The sequence below is a fragment of the Calonectris borealis genome, chromosome 2 (genome assembly GCF_964195595.1).
Source record: "Calonectris borealis chromosome 2, bCalBor7.hap1.2, whole genome shotgun sequence".
Classification (NCBI taxonomy): Eukaryota; Metazoa; Chordata; class Aves; order Procellariiformes; family Procellariidae; genus Calonectris; species Calonectris borealis.
This window is the reverse complement of record NC_134313.1, coordinates 117,168,061-117,193,310: the sequence shown is the minus strand read 5'-3', so window position 1 is coordinate 117,193,310 and position 25,250 is coordinate 117,168,061. Positions and strand designations below refer to the sequence as shown.

Genomic DNA, 25,250 nt, shown 5'->3' with positions numbered 1-25,250 from the left:
AAAAGATCAAGCTGAGTTTATTTAAGATTTGGATAAACATCCGTGGAACACTCCTGGCATTATTTGCCCACCTCTTTTTAACACTGTGGTGCTGCAGCATTTTGGATAGTATGGTGCCTAAGCTAACCAGGCTCACTCAGCATCTTCCTCTAGGACGGGATCGCAGGCAGGTCGTATAACCCACGTGTGTTGCACCCACTCACTCACTGTAAACTCAGACCCTGCGAAACTTCCTGGAGAGTGAAGAATTAAAGGAGAAAATTGTTCAAAGCATTACAATGTGCAATTTCAATGCAAGGCATAATGGAAGTAGCTGTGTGGGAGGATATTACTTCATTATAAACCTAAATCAGATGCCCAAAGGTTTCTGTCATCTCCAGAGACCGTTCCATCAGGCTCTACAAGAGGTTTTCCAGTGGAAGAAAAATAGCCCCCCCTCCCTTCAGGCTTGAGAAAGTTGTATGGCTTTTTTAACAGTTTCTAATGAAATCCCATATTATTGCTTCTCCCCTGGGAGACTTCAAAAGTCATGCAAACTTCACAGAGCCCACATGTTCGTAAACCTCAAGCAAAAGACCAGTAAGGAAATAAATTCCAGTTCTCCAATTAGCATTTGACATTCTCTACTGTTTTTTTGGTGGGGTGAATTTGTCTTTCTTCTAAACCATGCTGATAAATTGAATGAGTTACTAAACCCGGCATTATTTCATGTTTGAAGGCACACTGAAATCAAACACTCCAATTCACAGTGGGATTTGCTTTCTGCATAATATTTGGGGGAAATATGAAACAAACCCAGCAGTTTCAAACATGTTAACGGGGCTAATATGTACATGAATATTTTCTTCAAGCTACTTATTGTGTATTCACAGCTACTGCCAAACACAACAACAGAGACGGGGCATTAGGATATGAAATGGGAAGTGGTCAAATTTTCAAAGTGAGCTGCTGGGTGCTGAACACGTTTGAAAATCTGGCCCCTGACTTTTTGGTGCCATTCCAGAACGAAATATCTCTATGCTGGCAGCTGGCCAACCAGCTTTGGAAATCCTTTTGCACAGTTATTTCAGTAAAGCATAAAAGCCGATCCCCAGCTTTCTCTGCCTGATTAAGCACTGTCACCAATCACTATGCAGCTCTAAGGTACGCATGAAATATTCCTAGATAAATCCTCCATCTCCAGAGAAATGTGTTTCCTGTACAACTGTAAATCCAGGTTCTGTGTTGAAACTAATCCAGTCTGGCAGTACTATGGCCCTAGAAAAGTTTCCTTGGAAACGACAAACTTATGCAATGGCAAAGTCATCCAATCTTTTCATGCCACTATATTATATTAAAAACACCTGGTTTATTTATACAATGACTTACAGATCAGGGTCCTAGAAATAATAATACATAAACTTTATAGCAAAAAATATACATATAATAATTCATCCTTCTATGATATATAGAAATGATGTATATTTGTGTGTATGGACATATATATAAATATATGGGTTGTACTTACGTTTAGGGCACTTGTGTATAGATATGTGTATCTACATACACACATATCTTTCTAGGTGCCACGTGTGTATACATAAACACACATAAATATACACACAGGAGCATATTTACACTCTGTGAGTAGACATGTACTTTGCAGAATCTGCACACAAATAGCTGGAGTCCTTCACTGGCTGTGAGCATCAAAGGGGTCGGTGACCACCCGCGTTAGTGTCCGCGGAAAGAGAATTAATGTCATCGCTGTGGGCACAGGACTGGCTTGATGCATCTTCCCTTGTGAAGAACTAAATTTGCTGGACAGTGGCACCCTGCAACGCAGGGCTTGTTGCATGGGCCAATCTCGTTCCAGTTGTCACATGTTTTGACACATCCTGGACCACAGGTATCATAAACTGCACCGTGTTTACACTGGGTTGCTGAAAGGCAGTTAAAAGGAAAAAAATATGCATATTATAGAGAGTCCCACAAGGAAAGTTACATATCTGTATTGCTTGGTTTCAACTGCGAATATCAAAAAGCACATTTTGGTATGGCGATCATCTTGAGGAAAAAAATATTTGTAAAGAGATTCCACCACATTAAATGCAACACTACTGTACATCACAAATATAAAGGTAGCAAAATTCCTAATCAAAAAGGTATCAAGTTCCTAGCAGTCTTGAACTTTTTAAGAGTTTTAACACAGCTGACAGTATATAAAGCTTTGGCAAGGTTTCTATCTATAAGCAGATCTATGCTTTATATTTACGGGTTAACATTGTTTATTTATTTGTTACAATGCCTTTTATCAAAGATTTCTGAAACATTTACAAGGACAGTTATTATCAGTCCCACTCCTACAGAAGGAACAAGAGAAAGGAGGGTCATTCACCACATCGGACTTTCTATTCCTAAGATTATACTTTCAATATTGCATATTGCAGCAAATCAAAGCAATGTTGTTAATTCAGCAGCACCATTTCTAAAACAAAAAAAAATTTAAAAAATCAATTATTTCCATGCTTTATATGATTTTGCCAAGGGATCACTGAGAACGAGGATTCTTGTACTTAATGATTCCAGTATCTATTCATTGATTTATGTAGTTGACAGTTCAATGCATTTCCAACGTAAGAGACCACCGAGGGCTCAGCTGAAAGCACTATACCCCCTCCAGATCAATATTTAAACTCTTAACATTTTATATCCTGCCTTTTTACTACGGAGAATACTACATGGTTCGATAGCAAATAAAAGCCTGTTATTCTTTCAAATGGCTGTGCTGATGGCAAAAACAAGTACTGATAAAATAGTTTATAGATGGTAAGGGACTCTCAAGCATCCAGAATCATCTCTTGCTGTTTACAGAGAGGTGGTTGCATTAAGAAGGTTTCTTCCATTTTGAGAGGGCGTGAAGGTCCAGATTTTTTAAAGAACAGTTCTGTTATGAACAGAAGAATGCTGTTCTGTTGTGAAAATTGGCCTTACAGTGCCATTACAGTACTGTTATTATTCATAAAGAGAAAATAGGCAGAAATAAATTGATTAAATATGTATAAGAGTGTATCACAAGGATGGAAGTCTTAGTGCTAAGGCATCATAAATTTAAGGGGTTCTTCTTCACCAGTAACAAAGTGATCTTCAAAACAGCATCAGCTTCTTGCAGGTTTTACTTCTTATGCATTTTATGGCATTTATATGTATATGAAAAGCAGCCCCGAAGAAGGAATTCTGGCAAGAATGCATCCAAATCCAATGCATTCTCAGGGCACAGATATGGATCCTTTGAAAAGAGTTTGAGGAGTTTTTCCTAGTAAAAAAATTGCTGTAATATTGCCCGGCAGCATCTGGCAATGGAGTTTTCAAAAAGAGGCTCCTTTCATCCCAACAAGGTGTAGTACAAAATCTATCTGTATCTATCTATGTGTATATGAAATGACCCTGGATTTACAGAGAATCAACAGCTGAATATTAGACAGATATTAGATATTAGGTAGATATGAGGAAAAAAAAAAGCTTTCTAGCTTTAAGCATGAGAAAGCACCGGAGCAAGCTACCTATAAACTCTCTGAGACATCTTTTACTGAACATCATTTTTGAATAGGTTGGAAAAAACATCTTTCAGCAATGTTCAGGATAGGCTTATTCTGCTTGTGGGCATAGATCTTTTGAGAACTTTTTTCCAGCTTTACATCTCTATCTTGCTCTGCATTGTAACTTTCATGCACATTAAAGAAGGAACAAACAAAAGGAATAACTAAAATGAAATTTAAATGAAACAGGAAATGTAGGTGGGAAAAAACATGCAAGCAATATTGCGTGTACAGTAAAATGTTAGATTCACAGCAAACTCTGCACTTACGTAGTGTGTTAAGGATAGAGATTGAATCTCTATAAGAGAGGAGACGAAAATGTGCGGAACTCCCAGGAGCTTTGCAAACAATGTGTTAACTGTCTAGAAAAGTAGACCAAGATGTACAAAGACAGACAGTGATTGTCCACACACAACGTGAATTATCTTAAGTGGGGTGTTTACTAGAAGCTTTTGTCCCTCCTCTCTGAAAATGAGTTTCCCTTCAAAGGATCTCTAATTGACCAACCGCAAACTGAAACATTAGGCTTCAGTACATGCAGTTTCCATGTGGAAAGGTCTGTAAGCTTCAGTTTTTAGGCTGCACAGGTTTTATCCCACAAAGCTTTACTGCAGTAATAGGCGGCCCATTCGTTCCACCTGAGCTCTGTTTGGTGCCTCAGCCGGTGTGTTTGAGGAAGGTTGGGTCTCCTTTCCACTCCCTCATCGCTGCCGCAGAGCAAATGAGAACATATTATAGGCTGCCCTTGCCAGCCGTGGCATCTGTAAGTACTCCCCAGCCCTGCTCTACCACCCGTGGATGTGGTATGTCAAAACACCTCCTTCTCCTTCAGAGGATGCCATGTAGAAGATATGATGACTTTATTTTCTGCTGTAGGCAGCCTATAATGGCATTATTAACTTGCTGTCAAGGGAAAAATCAGAAAAGTACAATGGCTGCTGTTTAAGTTCCCTGGATGGTTTTTATTGTTGAGTGCTTCAGTTGTTAACATGTGGTGTGATTGATCCAGAACATTCCACTTCATCAACAGTTTAAAAAATAAAAATAAAGACATTCTGCAGCAGGCTTCCCAGGGACTGCTGAAATGAATCAGTACCATGTAAACATGGAAAACAGAAGTGATGCCTTTGCACCCGTCTTTTAAGGCAAATTCCTCTCTTAAAGAACTGAGCTCTGTTAGTAATAACTTCCTTAGTGCACTAGCAAAAAAAAATCAAAAACCTAACCCCAAAGTACAAAAGTTACTAATAATACTGCTTTTTGCAACGTTACCAGTCCCAACAGGATTTTTCCACTCTTCTAGAACATGTGTTTGGCATGACAGATGTGAGCTTCCTCAGACCACTTTCTGAGCTGGCGGGATGATAGCCAGCTCTAGTCCAGAAGCCATAGAGTCACATAAATACAGCACTGTGCCTGAGCTAATAAACCCTGCCTAATAAGGCTATACAGTTTTCAGACCAGAGCTGGTTTATTCCAGCCAGTTTGGCAGTTTCACAGAGAAGGCTTGTATCTGTCTGCGCCTGTCTTTGTAGACATGGCCATAATTATTTAGGAGGAATTCTTGTTCCCCAACAAACAAAAGCCAAAATACCTAACATGGAGCTGCTGAAGGATTCCCTTGGTGAATGATAGCTGGTAAATCTGATTCCACAGAAATTTCTGAGCTAATATTTGTGCATCAATGAATCATCCTGCTTCTTCTGTTGGTGTTGCATAGTTTGGGCTTTCGAGGTGTTTTGTAGGACTTTCAAACTGAATGTCACTCGTGGTGCTTGCAATTCACAACATCTCCTTCTAACATAGTAGAAGGCAATAGATCTGGGCACTGACCTTTTAATGATACATTTGTGTTAATCTTTTCAACTTTCAGTTTTTAATGAGTTTCCACTGAAAAGTCAGAATAGCCTTCTGATACATATTCACATGGAATAAAGCGATCAAAGGAAAGCAACATATAACAGGAAAGAACAGTAACTTTGGCCAGAAAATTCCAAGGCAGAGAAGAGGTGACCTAGGAGAGAAGGGTCAAAATCCAAGAGACGCTTATCCTCCTCTAGTTCAACCGATCACATAGGAAAAGGAGAAAATTGTTCACTTTTTATGAAGCTGTTGGAGCATGTCAGCACATCAGTGCTACCATGTGCACTTTAGACTTTATTATACTGCATTTTCTTCTTGCCTGCGTAGTCATGCCCACGGCAGGGAGTTATTGCCATCTGCCATCGTTGAGTCTTCTTTCTCTCTGTGCCCTCAGAAATTCAGTGTTAAATTACTATGGCCCAAGCTCTTTCACCATTTCAGTTTACTTAATTGCACTTTATAAACTGCTTGCTTAGCCCGTCTTGGGCTAAAAAAAATCTTTTTTCTCTCTCCTTTCCTTTTCAAACCCCTTCCTTCCATTTGTATCCTTTCTTTTCCCTCTTGCACGTATCACTTTCTCTTATTTCTTCTTTCCCTCATGCTGGCTCTCCTGTTTTTTTTTCTTCTTCTTCACACATCATATTTCTTCTTGTGCCCATCCTAACAGGTCTTACTCCCCACTACTTCCCATGGAAACCCATATTCCTTTCCAAACCCTCTCAGTTCCCGTGCGGATCTCACCAATCCTTTCTTACCTAACCATTTTCCTTATTCATTAGCTTCTTCTCTTCACCCCTCCGGTTAAATGACAGCTGACATTCCCCTCACCAAGCCAACCTCAAAGGACAGCAAACCTTGAGTAGCAGTATTTTAGAGGAGGATACGCTGCTGCACTGGGGGAGGAGGAAGAGCATGTAGGGAACAGGACATTTAATTCAGCCTCCTGAGTATCCTGTTTGGCTGGCCCTCCAGACAACATAAGCTTTCTAAAGATTATAAAAATGAGCTAAGCGTACAGCAGTCAGGGTAGAGGAACTGGCAACCACACAAGATCTAGTTTTATAACACACAAAAGAATAATTAAAACCTGACTTTACTAATAAGTATACTCCATTTTCATCAGAACACAGCTCTTCCAAGTATCCCACCAGCTATGAAATGTCAAGCAGGAAATGAAAGTCACAGAAAGCTAAAGTTTTATTACGGATATATTGTTTCATACCCAGGAACTTTTATCCATAATTAGGACACAATAATTGTAACTATAAGTTTTGGGGAGAAAAAAGTAAGTTAAAATCTTAATGCTGTCCACTGGTAACAGATGGAGTGCAGTGGATGCACTTTAATTTAATGCTTACCATACGATTTACTGTAGAAGATAGTGCTATTTGTTTGACATTGGATGCTTAAGTAAGTGTTTTGAGGGTATTTGACCATATACAGCTCATCTATATTTTCTGCTTAACAAGATTACCCCTTTCCCTCTAGAAGTCTGCACTAAGATTAAAAAATTCGGGTGGATTTAAACACTTCATTAGCTTTAATGGAAGATGTGTGTTTAAATTCCTTCATAATGCTCACTCAAGGACTGGTTTTGCCTTAGAAACTTTCCTTGTCTTTGGTAAAATGACAGAAAAAATTGTGAAAAGAAGCCTCAATTAATTAAGTCGTGATATGCCAACACTTGTATAAACTCCTTCAGGCAGGGTCTGGAGTTTTTATTCTTTTTACATCGTCTGCCACAGTGAGGTCTCAGTCTGAAGTGCTTTGGTCAGGAAAAAAAAAAAAGTCAGGGTGCTTGTTTCTGCATGGATCTGCTACCAGATCAATAGATTAAAATTACATATGTTATTAGTGCTGTCTGAGACCACATCCTTGATTAGGGCTTTCACTTAGTGACACCCTGTTTGGATTGTTCTGTTCCTTTGTAAGAAAAAACATGAGCCTTTTGGGAACAGTCAATCAAATGTAATTTGCTCTGTCAGTCACCCATCGCTGCTATCATGCCTTCAACAGAAAAGGAAATTGAAGTTGAGAGAGTAGACCCTGAGCCACACACAATCACCAAAATGGACCACAGGGTAATAGCTCTTTGACCAGCACTGAGTATCCTTCTCTCATTTTTTTTTCCAACTACTGTCAATTGCTTTACATAAATCTGAATACATTTCCAGGCAAATCGATGCTATTATAGAATGTCCTAAATTAATGAGACCGTCATCAGGGGAAATATTCATCTGCAATATTGCATTTTACTTCAAGTGCCCATGACCACAGGCTACCACTTCTCATGGAAACAATTACTCACAATTACTTGCAATTAATGCAGTCCTAATCACACAGGGAATCTGGTCCAAGTACCAAAATTAATGCAGGCTTGCATTTTAATATTCCCATTAAATACATTTTCTCTTCTTCCCTACTGCAATCATATATGCATGTTGTCTCTGGAAACATATCTGTATTTTAACAGGCGGTCAAAGGAGTTTAAGCATTATCTCTAATCAACTGTTTACATATTCTGAAAGAAAAAGCCATGTACTTCTTCCTGCAAGTACATAAAATTAAGATAGGTGGCATTAGAGGTGAAAAGTTTTGCAGCGAAATAAACTTTTCTAATATTTGATGGTTGAAAATCTTTCCTGGTAAGGTCTTTCTCCATAACTCAGAATGCAGCTTCCCTGCTGGTGCAATCCCAGTCCTTTCTAGCTGGTTGATTTTTGATCCTCCTCCACCAGTAAAAGGATAGTAGCCTATTAGTCTATGCACTGGCTTACAAAGAAGCAGTCCCAAAATGCTTACCTGCACAGTTCTGCTCTGCTACCCACTGGACTTTCAACCCTTCCCTCTGACAGGCTCGGGCGTACGCCAGGAATGACTCGCAGTAGCAGTTTTTATGGACCGGGCACTCGCACATGTCTGTCACACAGGACCTGCAGAACAAAGACCCAAAACAAATAAGCAAGGAAAGCTTTGGCAGATATCTGTCTGAGATTTGGAGTTGTTTACTTTCCAGTCACATGGAGTTCAACACCACAGCAACTAGTGCTAAACGGCAAGAAAGTTAAAAGCATCTCTGCTGTCACATCCCAAGGGCTCATCTCTTTTTTGATGTGCTGCTCTGATGCAGAGAAGTCTCAATAGCACCAGGGAGAGAACCACACAGAAACAGGGAGGTGAGAAGAAGACCCAAGAAACGTCAGGCAGGGAGGACTGGGACCACAGTGGTAGAAGGCAAACTCCATTTTTGCAACAATGTTGTGTCAACACAAGATAAAGACTTCTTTCTTATTCCCTAGAAAGTAAAAATTTAATAATTTTACCAAATATAATAGCAGCAGTGTTAAGTGGATGACTTTTGCAGGTAATGAGCACATGCCCTTCCATGCAAGGGATCAGAAATGGTGCCTTCTCTCCAGGTTACCTCCAGCCTCTCCCCGCTTTGAAGGCTGCAAAATAGCTATATGCCTGTTTTCTCAGCAGCATCACTACTAAATGCCAGACTTCAAGAGACTCCAAAGGAGCAGGGGTGATGCTCAGTATAACTGAGCGGTTCTCATGCTAGGAAATCCCCCAGGCACTTTTTAATACCACCATCTTCTTCCATTGCATAAGATGGAATCACCACAAAACATGGCAGGGAGCAAAGCTGCTAACATGGCCCTAAGTGAAACTGCTACTGCGTATGTCACCACTACATTTCAAGTTAGCTCATCCAGAACGTGTGCCCATTTGGCACAGACCTAAAATACAACTGGCAAGAGCCGGCGGATTTGCAGTCGGCAGTTTCTGCTTAAGCAAAATGCTTAGACGCTTCTGCAAACGCAGCAATGCAAATTCAGAAATGCCGAGTATCTACTGCTCCGAGTGGAATCATTAGAAGGCAGGGACAAGGTGCGGGGAAGACATACTCGGCCCTCTGAAAATCATGCCCTCAGTTCCTCTGCTTTCCACTAAGGGTGCTCTGTGCATGCACCTTGGGTGTCAATGGGCAAGAGCCCCCTGCTCCATGCACGTTCAGGGACTTCTCCGTTCCTGAGAGGACAAAGCAATGTTTGTAAGAGGCACAAATCCTCCAGAAAGATCAAGGGCTGAAGTAAAAAACGACCTCTCCATCTTAATTGCTCTTGCTGTGGACCAAAAATTCAATTGCCTATAGGAAAAGGATGGATATAGGCTTAATTTTCCAGAAACTTTGCCCATAGCTGAATAGGTAAGAGCTTGGAAAAGGTGCAAGCACCTCAGTCAAAGTAATCAGGAGCCCTAATACCCATACAATACTTTAGAGTCATTGGGAATCCCTTATTCAAAACTAGGAGAGAGGATCAGTGGCCCTTCAAACACAGACAAGCTTGTTTCTGCATATCCAACAGTGCCCCTTAAAGAGGAGTATTTCCCCTTGCCAGAGTCACTGGCTATTGCAGTGACCATTCCTATGGTAATACCTGACAGTTCTGCTTGACATTTCCATGAGCTTTTAATCATTTACTCTCATTGGACCCCCAACATGAAATTACCTAAAAATTCATTGTGACAAATAGGCAACAAAATACTAACGTAAAAAGGTTACCTGTCCTGCATTTACCAATATATATGTACTATGGATAAACAGAATTGCTTTGGATCAATATATAACATGTTTGTATTTACAGTCCAGTGGTTTTCATTTCAAATAACTTTCCTTTCTAGGGACAATGTAATTTTATTTCGCTTTAGTTCTGCGGTAGGTCCCTTTACATCTTTCGCAGTAACAGATGTTGCTGTATGAGTATCGCAGCTGATAGGCTGCAAGGAACAGATTAGCACAACATCCTTGGCATTGTTCGATGTTGTTAGCTGATAAAAGACCTTGTATAAGCACAAAGGGTCACCTTTTTACGTGACACACTAAATAACTTTACACTGTTTCCTTTGGCCACAATGTGTTTGTGATCTCTTGCTAGCATCCCTGCAGCAGACACTGCTCCATATACCCCACACCAGTTAGGAGGTGTATGTCTCATTTTACAGTGAAGTAGATGCTTGTTTGCTACTGCAGCAAATTATTATCACAAAGAGAGTCTGTAATAATCTCCACAGAGTCCATTATCAAGATACCATTTCATCATCTTTTTGTTTCTGTGCTAGCCTCCTTTATCAATCACATTTTACTGCTCTCCACTCAGATTTAGTTATTATTAATGCTGCAATGTTTAGGGATGCTTGCCAATGCCAGGTTGGCTACATGTTCACTAACGTCCTGCCTTAGAAATTATAAAAACCTAAAGCTGAGGTGCTTCCTCTGCTTTTTAAAGCATAAATACATTTTTTTACCATCACTCAGAGGGGGATGCCGCCTCCTGCACTTGCGTCAGGTCAGGAAATCTCCAAGCTCACTGTCAATCACCCAGTCTTTTTACTCATTAACATGTTCGTGACAAGGCTAGCACTCACCCTGACAAAGCCTGGCCATGGTCTAGGGGATTAGGGAGGCCAGGGCACCGTTCCCAGTCTGCAGGAGAGCAGCCACACTCTTTGAGGGTGCAGAGACATGCACATGAGCGACGCGACACCATTAGCCCTTGGCATTGAAATGGCCTTAGACATCCAGACAGGCTCCAGAGTGAAACATCTCCACTTTGGCTGGGATCAGCACTGTTTGCTACAGTGTTCAGCACAGGTGTCCACTAAGGAAGGTAGCATGCCATATGCAACACAAACAATCCTCTGATTCATTACACACCTAATTGCTTGTGTAATTTTTATTTTCCTGAAGTGTTTAATCCTGGTGACAGGTGCTGGGCTCAAGCCCTAGGCTTGGCTGAGGAGCAATCATCAGATTGTGGCGGCTTTATTAATGAATTACAATTGCTAATTATTTGTAAGGTTTAATTAATTAATTAATTAAGGTTAAATGAAAAATGAGAGTAAAGGAAACTATATTCACAGCTTCCAAGCCTCGTCAATCAAAATAAAACCACCTTTTTTTTCCTAATGAAATTCCTTGCTGGCAAGTTTAATGCATTAATATCAATTGTAGTTAGATAGATTGGCAGTCGGGGGAGAAGGGGTCTTTTTATATCACTTCTGAAATCAGCAGGGAGCAGGTACGTGGTTTGTTTCATAGCCACCGCGCGAGTCAAAGGGCAGTTCTGGGAAAGGACCGGAAGCAAATTATGTCAGTCCTCTGGGTGCTGGCTAGTGAAGGAGAGCTGGCGATGGCCCATGGGCTTTGACTTTGGGTCTTCATTTTTTTCAGAATGTTTTTACTTCTTGCATTTAATTACATTTCTCACAGTTGTTGTTGTTACAGTTTTATTAGAGGACTACTACGGAATGCTTCACTACGTAAATTTAAAAACTGATTCATGTGTGCTGTCCTAATCCTTTCCCCTTGCAAAAATCTTTGGTATGTCCTTAGTTTTTTTTTTTTACCCCCTTCAGTGATTGATACAGTTCAAAAATTATTCTCTGCTACCCCAGATTCTGCCTCCTCTTCATTCCTCCTTTGAATCTGATAAATAGACTCGGTGACACTAACTGCATGTATGCAGAGGCTTATCTGTACTCTAATCTGACTGGACTGTTCAAACAACAGAAAAATACGCTTTTAGTAAAACTTTGGAATTATGCCGATAATGAAGCCGTGACAAGTTAGTTACCATACTGCACACTAACACAGACTTTGGGTCTTCCAAGGTATTGTGACTCTTTACCAAGACCAAAACATTTGCTTAAATGAAGTAAAATTGAGAATACATATCCGAAGCTTAAACATCAAAACATTATAGTCATATAGAAATAATCCCACAGGAAGACTGCAGTGCAAGTTACTTACAAAATGAAGCCATTTTACCGGCTATGGAAATACACACAAGATACTTCAGGCAGCCTTAGCTCTGCCCTCAGTGAAATCATATAGACATGCAATGATGTTGTGGTCCGAAAGAAAATTACATTTCTTTTAAGGGCATATATACATTTCTAAAAAACATTCGATTGTGATGGTGCACTTTATCTGGAGTCCCTGCTCCAAATAAGTACTGGAGCACAGCTATCCTCTCAGTCCTCAACTGGTACCAAGTGCCTCACTGTGATTCCTTTTGATGCTGTCTATGCTGCCTGCAGGGTGTGTGTCAGAGATAGCGCTAATTGGGTGTGTATAATCACAAACTGTTGCAAGGGGAAATCCATGAAAGTGAAGGCATCTGGCAGCTGTGGGACACACCCTTGAAGGAGACAAACACACACACACACTCTGCTGCCACATCTTCAAAGCGAACTGGATGAGTACACTCCTTCAGCAACAGCCCTTTTTCACATTAAACCATGGAAAGTCTCCAAGTCCCACAAAGGGCAAAGAACCCAGTCCTGTGCTACATGACTATTAAAAAGAAGAAGAAGAAAAGATCACAGCAACGAATCCTACAGCCTTAGTCCGTGCCACACGGGATTGAAATTGCAGATGTTCACTTGCTGAACATCAGCAGTTCCTTTTCCTTTGCAGTACACACAAATCCAAGACCAGAGCCAGCCATTTTAGGAGGGACTGTTTCTTTTTGCATTTTTTTTTCCACATTTCACAACAGGAGTGTGATGTAGTGCATTTTTCAATGCACCTTCACCTTCAAGAAGTAGCTCTATGCAGATGGAAAACACTAACATCTTCCTCCTTCCACCAGTAGGTCTCAACAGACTTTACAAAAGCAATTAGAGATAGTGCATGACTACATAGATTTTATGTATGTGAAGAGGCATCAGGCAGTGAAGGGGTTTGTCTTCTGTACCTGGAGTAAGCTGTACACTTGCAAACTCCAAAGCCTGAAGGGTCATCTGCCTAGAGAGGAGGATTAATTTCCAGCCCCACCATCCTGTGAGACAGACTTCTTGGGATAACTTCTTATTGGGTATGCCAAATCAGAGTTTTAGTACAAGCTTGGCCTAATTTAGCACTGGTTATGAAAATAGCCATTCTCTCCACAAAAGCCAGTTTGGATTCCCATAATCACACCGGAGTGCTCACAGTTCAGCAGCACAACACTCAGGATTTATTTTTCCTGATCCAAAATTAGACCTCCTTTCTCTTCCTTTACAGGAAAAATAAAAGCTGATGGCTTCTGTCAGTAGTTATGTTGTTACAAGAAACTATGGGCTGTTTTTCCTACAAAGTTTCAATGACTTGCCATTATTTATGGCCCCAGTTAGAGAAGTCATTTCACAAAGTAAGAAGATGAGAAGATGAGCCATATTCCAATGTTTAATGGAAAGGCTCATGCCGTTGCTATCGCAAGCTCTCTCTTGTCTATATGTGCATGTTTAATCTTACTGAAGTATTGAAGCATGGTATGTAGAGTTGGAGGCTTTTTGTGGCTTTGAGGCTTGAGATCAGAGGCTTGAGATCATTCTCTCTTTCTCCAGAATTTACTAGTATTAATGCAAAAGCAGCAAATAACTTGTGAGGAAGATAATTTTGGAGGCTGCTGAAAACACAGAAGCCCTTACATCTATTAAGTATTTGTTCAAAGCACTTGCCTGGGGAACAGACTGTTTCATGCAGCACAGGCAGTCATTTTCAAGGATTGTTCCTTCCAAGACCAGGTAACTATATCTGTACTCCCTCTGTGCTTTTCCCACACATCATAACAATGGTAACATGCCTTAAATTGGGGATCTGATCAAGGCGTCCATAACAAAATTAAATCATCAGTGGCCTGACCTGTTTTTCCAGTAAGTGGGAAAGTGCCCAGAAAAAGTGGTGCTTTGTACTGGAGACTCCCCCATGGTACAAGAACTCCCACACTGCTGAACTGGCTCCAAAAAAACCCTAAGAATGTGGGAGCAGAAAGGGAACTCACAGCTCATCTTTGGTGAGCAGTGCATAGCAAATCTACTGCAGGCATATGCTTTCCATGGGGAAATCTCATTCCTATAAAGAGAGCATTGGCCATAATGCTTGAGAATATCAGAGTTATTTTTGGCAGATTGCAGAGGAGGAGTTTGCAGCAGTAGGCATTTGAATCATGCGTGCAAATTTCATCCCAATCCCCGATTTTTGTGCAAATTTGAGTCAACCCTGGAATGTATTGCCCCATGGAGCCAAGCAGAAAGAAATTATAAAATACACAACTCCACCAAAGGGCAAGAGCTGCATTGAAGAGTCCTAATTTAACTCTGAGTGCCATTGTTCCTGCTCCAGATATAGACTTGGCACTCAGAGATAATTAAACAGAATCACACAAGATATCCATATCCATCCCTGCCTTGCCAAGGCACCCTTCCAAAGCAGTTATTTAGAGGAGTTCAGTCAACTTGGGAAAAGGATGCTTTAAATGCAAGTAGTAATTATTGTTGGTAATTTCAAACACAGCAGAGACAGACAGCCATTCAATTTTGATTTCTTTGCATATCCAACTCCTTTAAAAAAGTCAGAACCCATACTTTCCTCACAAAGGGTAAGCAAAAATGGTATTTTCCAGACGCTGAATAAATGAAGGTCCGTGTAGACATCTGAAAAAGCATACTGTGCTGCACAATATCACCACAAGCCTATACAACGTGCTGCTAAAAGTCTTATCCAAAAGCTTTTGGAAAATGCCAAAAAGAGTGTTCTATGTGTATTTTTAACATTTATATAAAGGACATGCTGTGCCAGAATTGCGTTTTATTGCCTTAACCAACATTACCCACAAGAATATGGTAAAATGAACAATGAAACATTCTGGGACATTTTCTAAAACTGCATAAAATTAAAGTTCTCAGGACAGTACTACCCTGACACCGTATTTATAATCTCCCTGAATATGTAGTAGCAGTGGTAAAGGTACTTAAAAGGAGGGAAGAAGGAAGAACCAAATAAAGAACAAAACAGCACAGCAATCTTCCCTATTTCTTCCTTCACAATAATTCTCCTACTAATGTGTCAAGTAGGCTTTTTCTATCTTGTGCTTGGATACTTACAAGCGTCTGTGGCTTTAAATGTTCTTTCTGGTCCTGAGAATGGAAAGGTTGGCTAAAAACCCTCCATGGGGAAATAGCTGAACCATGACTGAGGAAGACAATGAAGTCCCACGCTGGGCTCTAAGAAGCATCTGGTATGACTCAGAGTATTTCCTAGAGCTGAAGGTTACAGTACAGTTGAGCAGCTGACTTGCCACCTTTAGAGAGGGTGGATTTTCACTCAAGAAACTCCAACAGAATATGGAAACGCCATCCACAACCCTGGAAGAGCTGACCCCTTGCACTCCCACTCACTTTCAGAAAGTGGGAGAGAGTTTTCACCTTCTCTTCTGTTTCAGTTGTGCTGGGCCGTGCAGAGTTTAACCTTTAAAGTACTGGCATTTAAAATAAATATCTATATTCATGAGAGCTCAAGTGGTTTGAGTTTGAGTTCATGTGTAGCATATACCTTGAAGTGAAACAGAAACCTCATTATAAAGAGGTCATTTGCAATAAAAAGTTTGGACCAACAAAAAGATACAGAAGCAAATTTCGGAGTATCACCTGGAACCTGACACTGAAGGTTCAAAAGCTAGAACCTGGTTTCTGGAGACAGTTAGTTCTTCAGTTAACTAATATCCACAGTCATCCACTTGCAAATATCCATCACATAATTGGTAACGATTACAGTAGCAGTATGTCTAATGCTACCTGATACGGCTTATCATGCATTTATGCAAAGCTCTCTGGTGAAAAAAACTCTAGGTGCTCCATGGGTTTAACGTTCAGAAAGAAAGTCACCTCCTAAGGGATTTTCTACCAAAAATCCCATCTTTCATAGGCCCAGTGGCCTAAGGTCTACAGCCTATGTGCTCATCACTGATTTCCTATGGCAGAGTGTTTTGGCCAAATTGACCTACTTTGTATCTCCAGAACCCCATCATTTCCCCTCAGAAGCCACAAGCTAGAAAAATTTCATAATTTCCTGTTTTGAATTTCTTAAGCCAATAAGATTCCTCATTACAGATCATTCTGACATAATGCAGCAGTATTCAAGTTACTTCACCGCATCAGATGTGTATATCAAGTCTTTCTTATGAGAGGAAAAGAAATGGAGGATGTCTTAGTGGACCTTTTCAATATCCATACTAGTATTCTACATTTCCATTCACTGCGTGCACACGCTTAGCTTAGGACTTACACTGCTAATGTGAATTTGCCTTACAACAGAGACACCCCATCGTAATGGAATTTTCAGTGTTCTCTGGCATAGCTACCATGGAAAATCCATCATCATTTTAACTTTTGCATTATGTAATTGACATAAAATTTGAGCTTTTTCTCCATGTCTAGACTTGATTTTCAAAGAAGAGTCCACCCAGTCTCCAGTTCTTCAGGCAGAAGTGGAGACTGAACTGTCATATCTTATCTAGAGAGAGGAAAAACCAGTCATTTCAATTCAATTTCAAAAAGACAGACATGTTTTAATATCTAACTTTATAGCATTCAAGTGGTACTTTCAATCAACAGTTAAACTTTATTATTATGTTTCATACAGTGCAAATGAACATGGCATAGACTAAATGAATCTAATATGACTGCATCAGCTTTCACTCTAGTAGACAGAGAGCTCATTAGTGTATTCTGTGTGACAGTCATCATCTGAGAAAAGCCAGAGGTTTTTCAGGAGCTTATAAACATCCTAGATAGAACCTCAAAAATTATTGAGAGGTTTTGAAGTCATGGCACTACAGAAACATAAACCATGTAGATATACCAATAGTATATTGCCATAGTCATGAGATAGACATATAAAATAACACAAGATTTAAATCTTCTAAAATAAAAATTCAAAACAGATCATGTCCTTCTCTCTACTGACAAAATATATCGTGGCCCTGCTATGCTATCTGTCATAAAAATATGTCATATCCAATAACAAGCACAATGAGAACACGAAGCAGGAAATATTTCCAAAGTGCAAACATAAACTGAAGTTATCTTCAGCTTTTGATGATGATTCACTGTATATATTTCCAAGGAGGTCTTGTGATACAATAATAAACAGGCTGGCTAGTTTAGAAACTCACATTCTTAAACTCTGCAGAGCCCACTCCCTGGCTTAACTCATATAAAATTAACTTCAATCAAGCATATTTTTCCTCTAGGTGGCTGCAGAGCATTTAAAAAGTTGCTGGCTCCAGATGGAATATGAAAGAAATAGAGCAAGGGAAAGAGCAGATAGGAGACCGCTACTTAGAAAACAGCTTTCCTCCTCATCTTGTTCCCTTTACAAACCAAGAGCCAAAATCTCACTTCAGCAAAGTCAGACCGTGCCACCCTTCCAGCCTGACACACACTCACAGTGCATTTCATCTCAGAGGTCTCCCTGTTTGCTCTTCATCAAAGATAACTGCTAAAAATAGGACTTGCAAGAAGTGGCATAAGAGCCAGCTTACCTGAATTGAAACATTCAAAAAAACACTTTGTTCCTGGTTTTATGGCTTCCTGTGTGGTCCTGGCCCAGACCACATACAAAGACGTAGGCACATAAAGCATGATTTAGACAGAGTTCAAAGACCCAAATACAAAACTGCGGTCCGGGCATGGTTGCCCTAACTGAGGCAAGGCTGACCTTCTTTATGCTGGAGACTTAGTTCCTGCTTTTACATTTCCTCAAGCACCTCTGCTTTTGCTCTGCATGCTCTCAAGACCGTGTGGACATTGGTGGGCACAAGCGCACTGGTATCCCAACAGTGAGGTCCTCCTGCCCACGGAGGAGGTCTGTCTTAAAACAGCGGCAGTGCTGCCGCAGTCCCATTCAAGATTCAATAGACCAGGGGGAGAGGGTGAGCGTAACAGTTTGATAGTGATACAGGACCCAGCCAGGAGGCAAAGACCTGGTTTCTGGTCTCTGGGCAGTTTGACTCAGCCTGCTACTCCATACGTAGAAGCTCTGCATACTACCACAGTTCTTTAACCTTCCTGAGTGCAAGATCTCAATTGCAAAACACCGTACAGAGCCTGAAAATACAGTGGATGAAACGGTGTCTCCAGTGAAATTGATGGGGATTTTCCTACTGACAACACAAGAGCCAAGACTCAGAACTGTCATCAGCCTTTTTTTTGCTGTTCTGTACTTCAAGGCTTTGAAGGATCCAGACTCCTTCAGGACACAGCTAAACATTAAATTCAAGCTTCCTGAATTAAAATGCTATGAATTAAAATTTCCTGTACTAGACATAGCGACTCCATGACATATCAGCCTGGCCTGGGAGCCACAGGAACCCACATGGATGTTATAAAGTCAGAATGACCTAATTCTGGATGAGGTGGGATGAGATGATACGAGCAGCTGGAGCCAAGGTTTGTTGTCCTTCATGAAAAACTTACCTTTCAGTGTGTTGGTTTGGGCACAGTCATTTACTTGGCTAAATATAAAGACAGCTCTGATGTTAATCAGCAATCTTTAAAGAGAAATGCTGGCCATGAGCATGAGCAAACCCTCCCTATCACAGAACGATCATGATCACAGGTTATTTTCCTGCTCATCTGTGACTGATGCCCAGTGGCAAAGATGCTAGGATAAATTCTGGGCTTCGTCTTGTATACAAAGTCCTAAATATCTGAATTTGACTTCGCCTCTTTTTGTTGGCTAAGCACGGACTCTGTGGAGCAGATCAGTGCCTGATGTTAGCCACCTTGAGCGTGCTGCCTGATGGAGCCACAGAGAAATTAATTCTCTCTCCATCGCTTTTCACTCCATAAAATCTTCCCTGGCCTCCCCACAGAAGCGGCAGAGAGATCTCGGAGCTGCACCAGTTTGTTATGAAGCTTGCTGTCAAACTTGGCAGTGGTTGCAAGCTACTTTAAACCTTTCTCACCAGTGAAGTTTGCGGGTAGAAATTGTCAGCACTGAGTGTGCCTTTCAGTCCTCGGAAAGAGGGAGGCGGCACAGCTGCGGCGAAGCAGCCCATGCAGCACATCTCCTGAAGAAGCCCGGCTGACAGGAGAGGGAAATCCCAGAAGGCAATACGGAAGGAAAAGCTGTTGCTGGAGGTTACGCAGGATTCATAGTTCATGTTCTCCATGGGTCCTCGGGAACCACAATGTTTACAGTCCATACCTCTGGGAGGCAACTGATTTCTTCCCTTTGAGGTGAGCATGTGGCACCCGCTCAGTAATTTTTCTGCTCCCATGGATCCTTCCACAGGTGGGGAGCCTGAGGGCCTGTATGAAAGCACGAGCGGATTAGCTCTGTCAAAACAAAGATCCTGTTTTTGTGCCAGTAAGGAAAAAAAGGAGGGAGCAGGGAAAGCGTAAAATAGAGCGTATGATATATAGAAGGAAAATTGTTTCTTAATAGAATCTTTTCAAAGTTTTCCATTAAACTTTGGTCGCTTGCAGTGCAAGTTTTGGAATGCAACTCCCTCATCCCCTTAGGATGGTCTGCGTTTTATTACGTTAGTAAGGAAGCCCAGCTTATTCCTAGCAGCGCTACTGTATGAAATGTTTCAATCTCGAGCCAAAGTGGTAGGAGAAAAAGCCCCTCCTGATTGATTTTCAGCCACTATTCTGGGGCCAGTGATTTAACGCGATTTTTATCATGTGCAAAAGAAACTTTTGTTACCAAGCAATAAGTAAATCAAAAATGATCACATCATAACGAACGAGATGATATGCATCCAAATGTTACCCATATGATGACTAGATTTCAGCTGAGATACCTAACCAGAATAAGCAAAGGAATATATCAGAAGAGGGGAGGAGGTATTGGTCACGAATCATGGAGATGAACTGAGTAATAAGAGAACATTAGAAGCTCTTCCTTCCTTCACTACCTCTTTCCTCCCTCCCCTCCCTGCTCCCTCTCCCATTTCAGTGATGCAGGCCACATGAATATTAGAGATAGCTGCACTGAAAGAAGAGGAATAACCAGCAGTCCAGGAGAATAAAAGATGGGGGTCTGGACAAGAGGCAGTACCATATGTCTGTCCCCTTGGAGCAGGCAATGGTGGGGAAGTAAAGTGGAGTATAGCAACTCTTACAGTTCAGAGACATTAGGGAGGCAGAATGAAAGCTATGCCTACTGAGATGAACCCAGAGAAAGGATGAGACACTTCAGTAAGATCACAGGAGTGTAAAGAAACTTGTATATATCTGCATAAGACATATCAGTTCCGCGTATTAAAAGCAGCTATGGTCTCCAGGGATGCCATTTAGAAGATTTCATGAGCACTGGCAAATTGTTACACACTTAAAAATCAGGAGAAATGACCAAGTCTTTAAGATGCAATTCACCTCACAATGTAGCCAGGGTCTAGTCTTCTCGAGGTGTCTCACCTTCAGATCGAACTTTCCTGGGTAAAGACTGAGCCTTCTGCTTTGATTCATGATGAATTCTGCAGAAAGTGTTACAGAAAGCGATGTGGTTTCTCCTTGCTCTCTGAAGTTATTTGTCTGGATGCAGTCAGCTTTAAGCCTCTGCTTCCTCACAGCCTCTCCCAGAGATATGTGGCCAGGACTCATTCCTCTGAATTGCAAGACGGTGGCTCTTAAACATGCTGTCGAGAGATATCTGTTCTTCAAAATACTTCAGAAGAAACACTCCAGTATATTGTACCAAATCCTCTCTGTCTTCCACATGAATCTTGTAAATAAGATCTATGTTAACCAGAACCAGTACCATTCTGCTGTACTTTCCTTTTTCTCTTTGTGTGCGCGTGTGTGTATACAGAGTGGCTCCTTTTCTACTCCTAGGTCATTAATGCAATAGGCTATGTATTGCATTTCAGGTTAGACAAAAGTCTTGTTTACTCAGTTGCCCTTGTATTGCATTGGATATCTTGCCATTTGCTGGAATTACAGCAAAACAAGAGGAACATAAATTTTAACATTGGTTCTCTCGCCAAGTAGGTTGATGAAATCATATAGCACCTCCATGGAGATTTGCGCATGTTCAGCACACTCCACGTGGATGTTAGCTGCAGTCAGACTTTACCTCTCTCCACTTATAAGGAAAGAATAGCACCATACATGCAGAAATTAGAATTTCATCTTATCTTGAAATCTTCTCAGAGAGATTATATTATTGTGAATGGCAAGCCCAGTGGTTCTTAGAGATCCCTTTATGTAACAGTAGCAGCAGCCGTGGAAAGAAAGAATCAAGAGGCAATGAAGTTCTTGATCCCATCTGGGCAAAGAGTACAAAGGGAATCATCACGTCTGCATGAAGAGAGTGATGGTGATGGAGTATTTACAGAAGAGGCAGAGTCCCCAGAGTCAAACACTGTGGGAATGAGTAAAAGCCACAGAAGGAAATGGAGGCTAAAGAGAAAGGCCCACAGTAAATATCTGCAGATGCTGTTGTTTGCAACGGGGGCTGAACCAACAAGGACGTAGTCACACACTCACGTAGCACCTACTAGCCTTAAAAAAAAGAGAAAAAAACCCAGCCTCACCGGTGGAGGAATATTCTTTTCAAGATCAAAAGTCAAGCAGCAATAAAATCCGTGTCAAAAAACATAGGCGGAGGAGGTTGTGCATGCTCACTCGTGAACATCTGCACTAAGAAGCCACTTAAGTAACCATGCAACAGCATGGAAGAAACATCTGCAGCGTGTAGACCACCAGCTGTGCAGTAATAATACTTTGAATATCCAGAGTGCCTTTCATCTGAATACTGCAAAGCATTTTCCAAACAAATTAAGCTTCACAACACCACTGTGAGCTTCTTATTTAATGGTAGGATTATTTCATCCTGCGCTAAAATGCCGTTGCCGCCAGAATGAAAAGTAACACCTGTTTATCATCTCACAGAAATGTTGTACAATTTTCATGACGGGAAGTGACAAAAGGCTGTAGTTAAGTTAAAGTGCAGGCAGACTTGAGGTGGTCAGAATTAAATGTTTAGAAAGAAACTCAGAAAAACAGAGTATTACCCCCCCTTTACTTTTTATGCAAACTGTCACATTAATTTTTATGCCCACATGCTGTTACTCTTTGGTCTTTATTTCACATTGGGAAGAAAGAACTTCCTTGGGTATATACTTGTAGGGGTGTTTACAGATGTGCTCAGAAGTACAGAAAAATACCTTTCTTGGTTGTGTACGCTCAATAAAATGTATTGCTGTGCATTGCAAATAGCTTTCCTTTGTACTCCTTCAGATCTTGTTTTTATAAGGCATCCTGATGATTATACTACAGCACTGCCTTCCAAGGCAGCATGCCATCTAGTAAGTCCTAAAACAAACTTCTTGCTGCGTGCTCTTTCAGCCCCATGGGGTACTCCATGTAAGCAGCATTCTGACCTGACTCTACTGAGTTAGTGAGAGCTGACTGTACGTTTCTCAAGAGCAAGGAGAAAGACTGGAGAACATGACACTTGAAGAGAGGAAATATTACAGACACCCCATTAGGATTTCTTCTCTCTGCTTCTTAATACACCCACTTTTCAATCCCATTGAAATGTTAGTGGAGGAAGCAGTTTGATGGGGAAGCTGTAGCAGCAAAGCAGGCTGGTTCTTTATCAAATTAAGCTCAGTACTGGCAGAACAATATATAATACTGTATGGGACAGACTGTCCTGAACTCTGCAAAGCTAGACAAACGCACATCTTTAAAACTTAAACTTTCTGAGTGCAGCAATGAGATTCTGCTCTGTGCTTAACACTAGCACCCTAGGATCTTAACCTATGAGTAAGGCTTTTTGATGTTACAGTTAAACAAAAAGAGTAGCTAGGACTTGGAAATTACTAATTGTATTTCTAAGAAATTGTTAAGTGTGTTTGGATATTAAGCAAATAGCTCTAGTTTTGGCTAAGGAGTATACTTTAAGCATTTCTATATTCACCATCTCTGCGCTGGTCCCAGCTGGGCAACCTCAGAGCAACTTCTCCTCCCGAAAAGCTGGTTATAGGAGGACATGGCCTGGCTTGAGAAAAGAAGGCTCTTTCATGGTTAAGATTTTCCAGAAACATTTGGTGTTGGTATAACTCCGTCCCTGTTGAAGCTCAGCGTAAAATTCTGTTTGTCTGTAATGCCAGGTATGGTTGGCCAGCACCAGCTGCTTTTGACGTCTCATCCTACACAACCAGCTCTGAAAAAGTTCTCTCATATTCACATACTGACTTTTCTCCAGAAAGAGCTGTTTCTTTTCTCCATGGATGCAAGCGAACACATGTGCCAAGTTGCTCACTATCCCGCCAGGACTGACTACTTCATTTCAAATAAACCATAAAATGGCATGAATTACTTGGGGAGAATAAAATGTTCCCTTTCAGTATGTACGTTCATTAGTTTTTCTCTTGTATGATGGTTTTGTCCGTTTGTTTCATAGAGGATTTTCCTTAGCCATATTTCAAAATAGTGAATGGGAGGATTAAGTCTTAAAAACAAAAAGATATCATTTTCAGTTCTATCACACATAGGATAAGCAGTTCATCTGCTTTTTGATATATGATCTCGAGCTGCCCACACAATCTGACCCATTTAGAACAACAGTAGTAAAGTGTGAGGGTTTTTGAAAGGTTTCTGTCCATAAGAGTATCAACATTGGTTACCAACATCTATTTCCATTTTGGTTTTCTGAGGTCATAACATTTGAATTGTATTTTGTATTTCAAGTTCGGATAAACCTCAGAACTCAAAGGGTAACAAAGCTGAGACCTAAACCGCACACCAGCTCCAATTCGCCAGTTGAAATGATAGCGTTGCATTGTTTCCACAGAACAAGGACACGAACTGAAATCTCCAATTCCAGATCCGACATCTGTTCCAATTTAGTAACAAACTAAACTCATTCTCCATCCCCCGTACACATATCCGCACATACGCACAATGGAACACTCAATTTTAAGGACATTTGCCTCTGGATCTGGATCCGTGTTCGGCCACTTACTTCTAGTTTCCAGACACAACCATAAATCAGTCCAGTTTCGCTAGAAAGAGCGGAGATTCACAGAGAGCCCAAGGCAAGGACCTCTACCCAACTTTCCTAGCCCCAAATCTGGCTCTGCAGTAATACATTATATTTGTTTTCAGCAGTGGAATAATATCACATATGATCATAGTCTCACCAGTGACAATTTATGAGATTGTTCTCCCTAACCTTCCTACATCTGGTCCTTCACAGAGCTTGTATCTATCTTCAGAAATCACAGGAAAACCTTGTTTTTTCCCAAGTCTGCTTTGAACCCCTGCCGTCCAAAGCAGAAAATGAAATATGGTACCAAGAGGAATCAGAGAAGAGCTGTGAAGGACAGCAAGATGAAGCCTCTGCTCTGGGGACACAGGAGCCCATGAGCCTGCCTGACTGCATGGCTGGACTCAGTCCCTTGCTGCCCAGCTGTGGAGCAGCTTGGCCCAGCAGCACCAAGGAGCTGTGATCAAAGCATCTTCCAGCAAGGCAGCCGGTCAGTCGGTTTGGGAGGCTCGGCAGGGAGCCGTGGTGGTCTCATAGTTAACTAAGCTCAGGCCTTGACTCAACAGCTTTTGTGGTGATGCTAGATAGTGGAGTCCCCCTGCCCCCTTCTTGCCTCAGTTGCCCCTTCCCGCCTCAGAAAGTGCTCTTCTCCTTTCTCCTAACATTCAAATAGAATCCAGAAGTTGAGGAAATCAGAAATACATTGCTGATGTGCTCCGAAGATTGCAAACTGCAAGGCGGGGAGGGAGCTGGTCACCCACAAACACATTGCTGTTTTGCACTATGAACTCCATGAAAGTAATAGCCAGCCTACCACTTGGTGTTTTTTATGCCAATCAGAAGCTGCAATGATAGCAAGCAGCCCTGAAGGCCTGAGATCAGCAGGTAAGCCTCAGAAGCATTTCATTTTCCCATGGTCTGTTTTCATACTTCTTTTCACACACAAGTACATGGGCAATTTGGAGCCTCGA

At 41.1% G+C, this 25,250-nt stretch overlaps 1 protein-coding gene across 1 annotated transcript in view; it reads right to left on the bottom strand.

The window, feature by feature from the left end:
- The window catches only part of BMPER (BMP binding endothelial regulator), a 148,155-nt gene continuing 122,905 nt past the window's right edge, over positions 1-25,250 (bottom strand). The window contains exons 14-15 of the mRNA XM_075143059.1: positions 8,244-8,374; positions 1-1,922 (exon numbers count right to left, since the gene is read on the bottom strand). Of these exons, the coding sequence (XP_074999160.1) occupies positions 1,741-1,922; positions 8,244-8,374 (313 nt within the window). The 3' untranslated portion in view covers positions 1-1,740. The remainder of the gene's footprint in view (positions 1,923-8,243; positions 8,375-25,250) is intronic.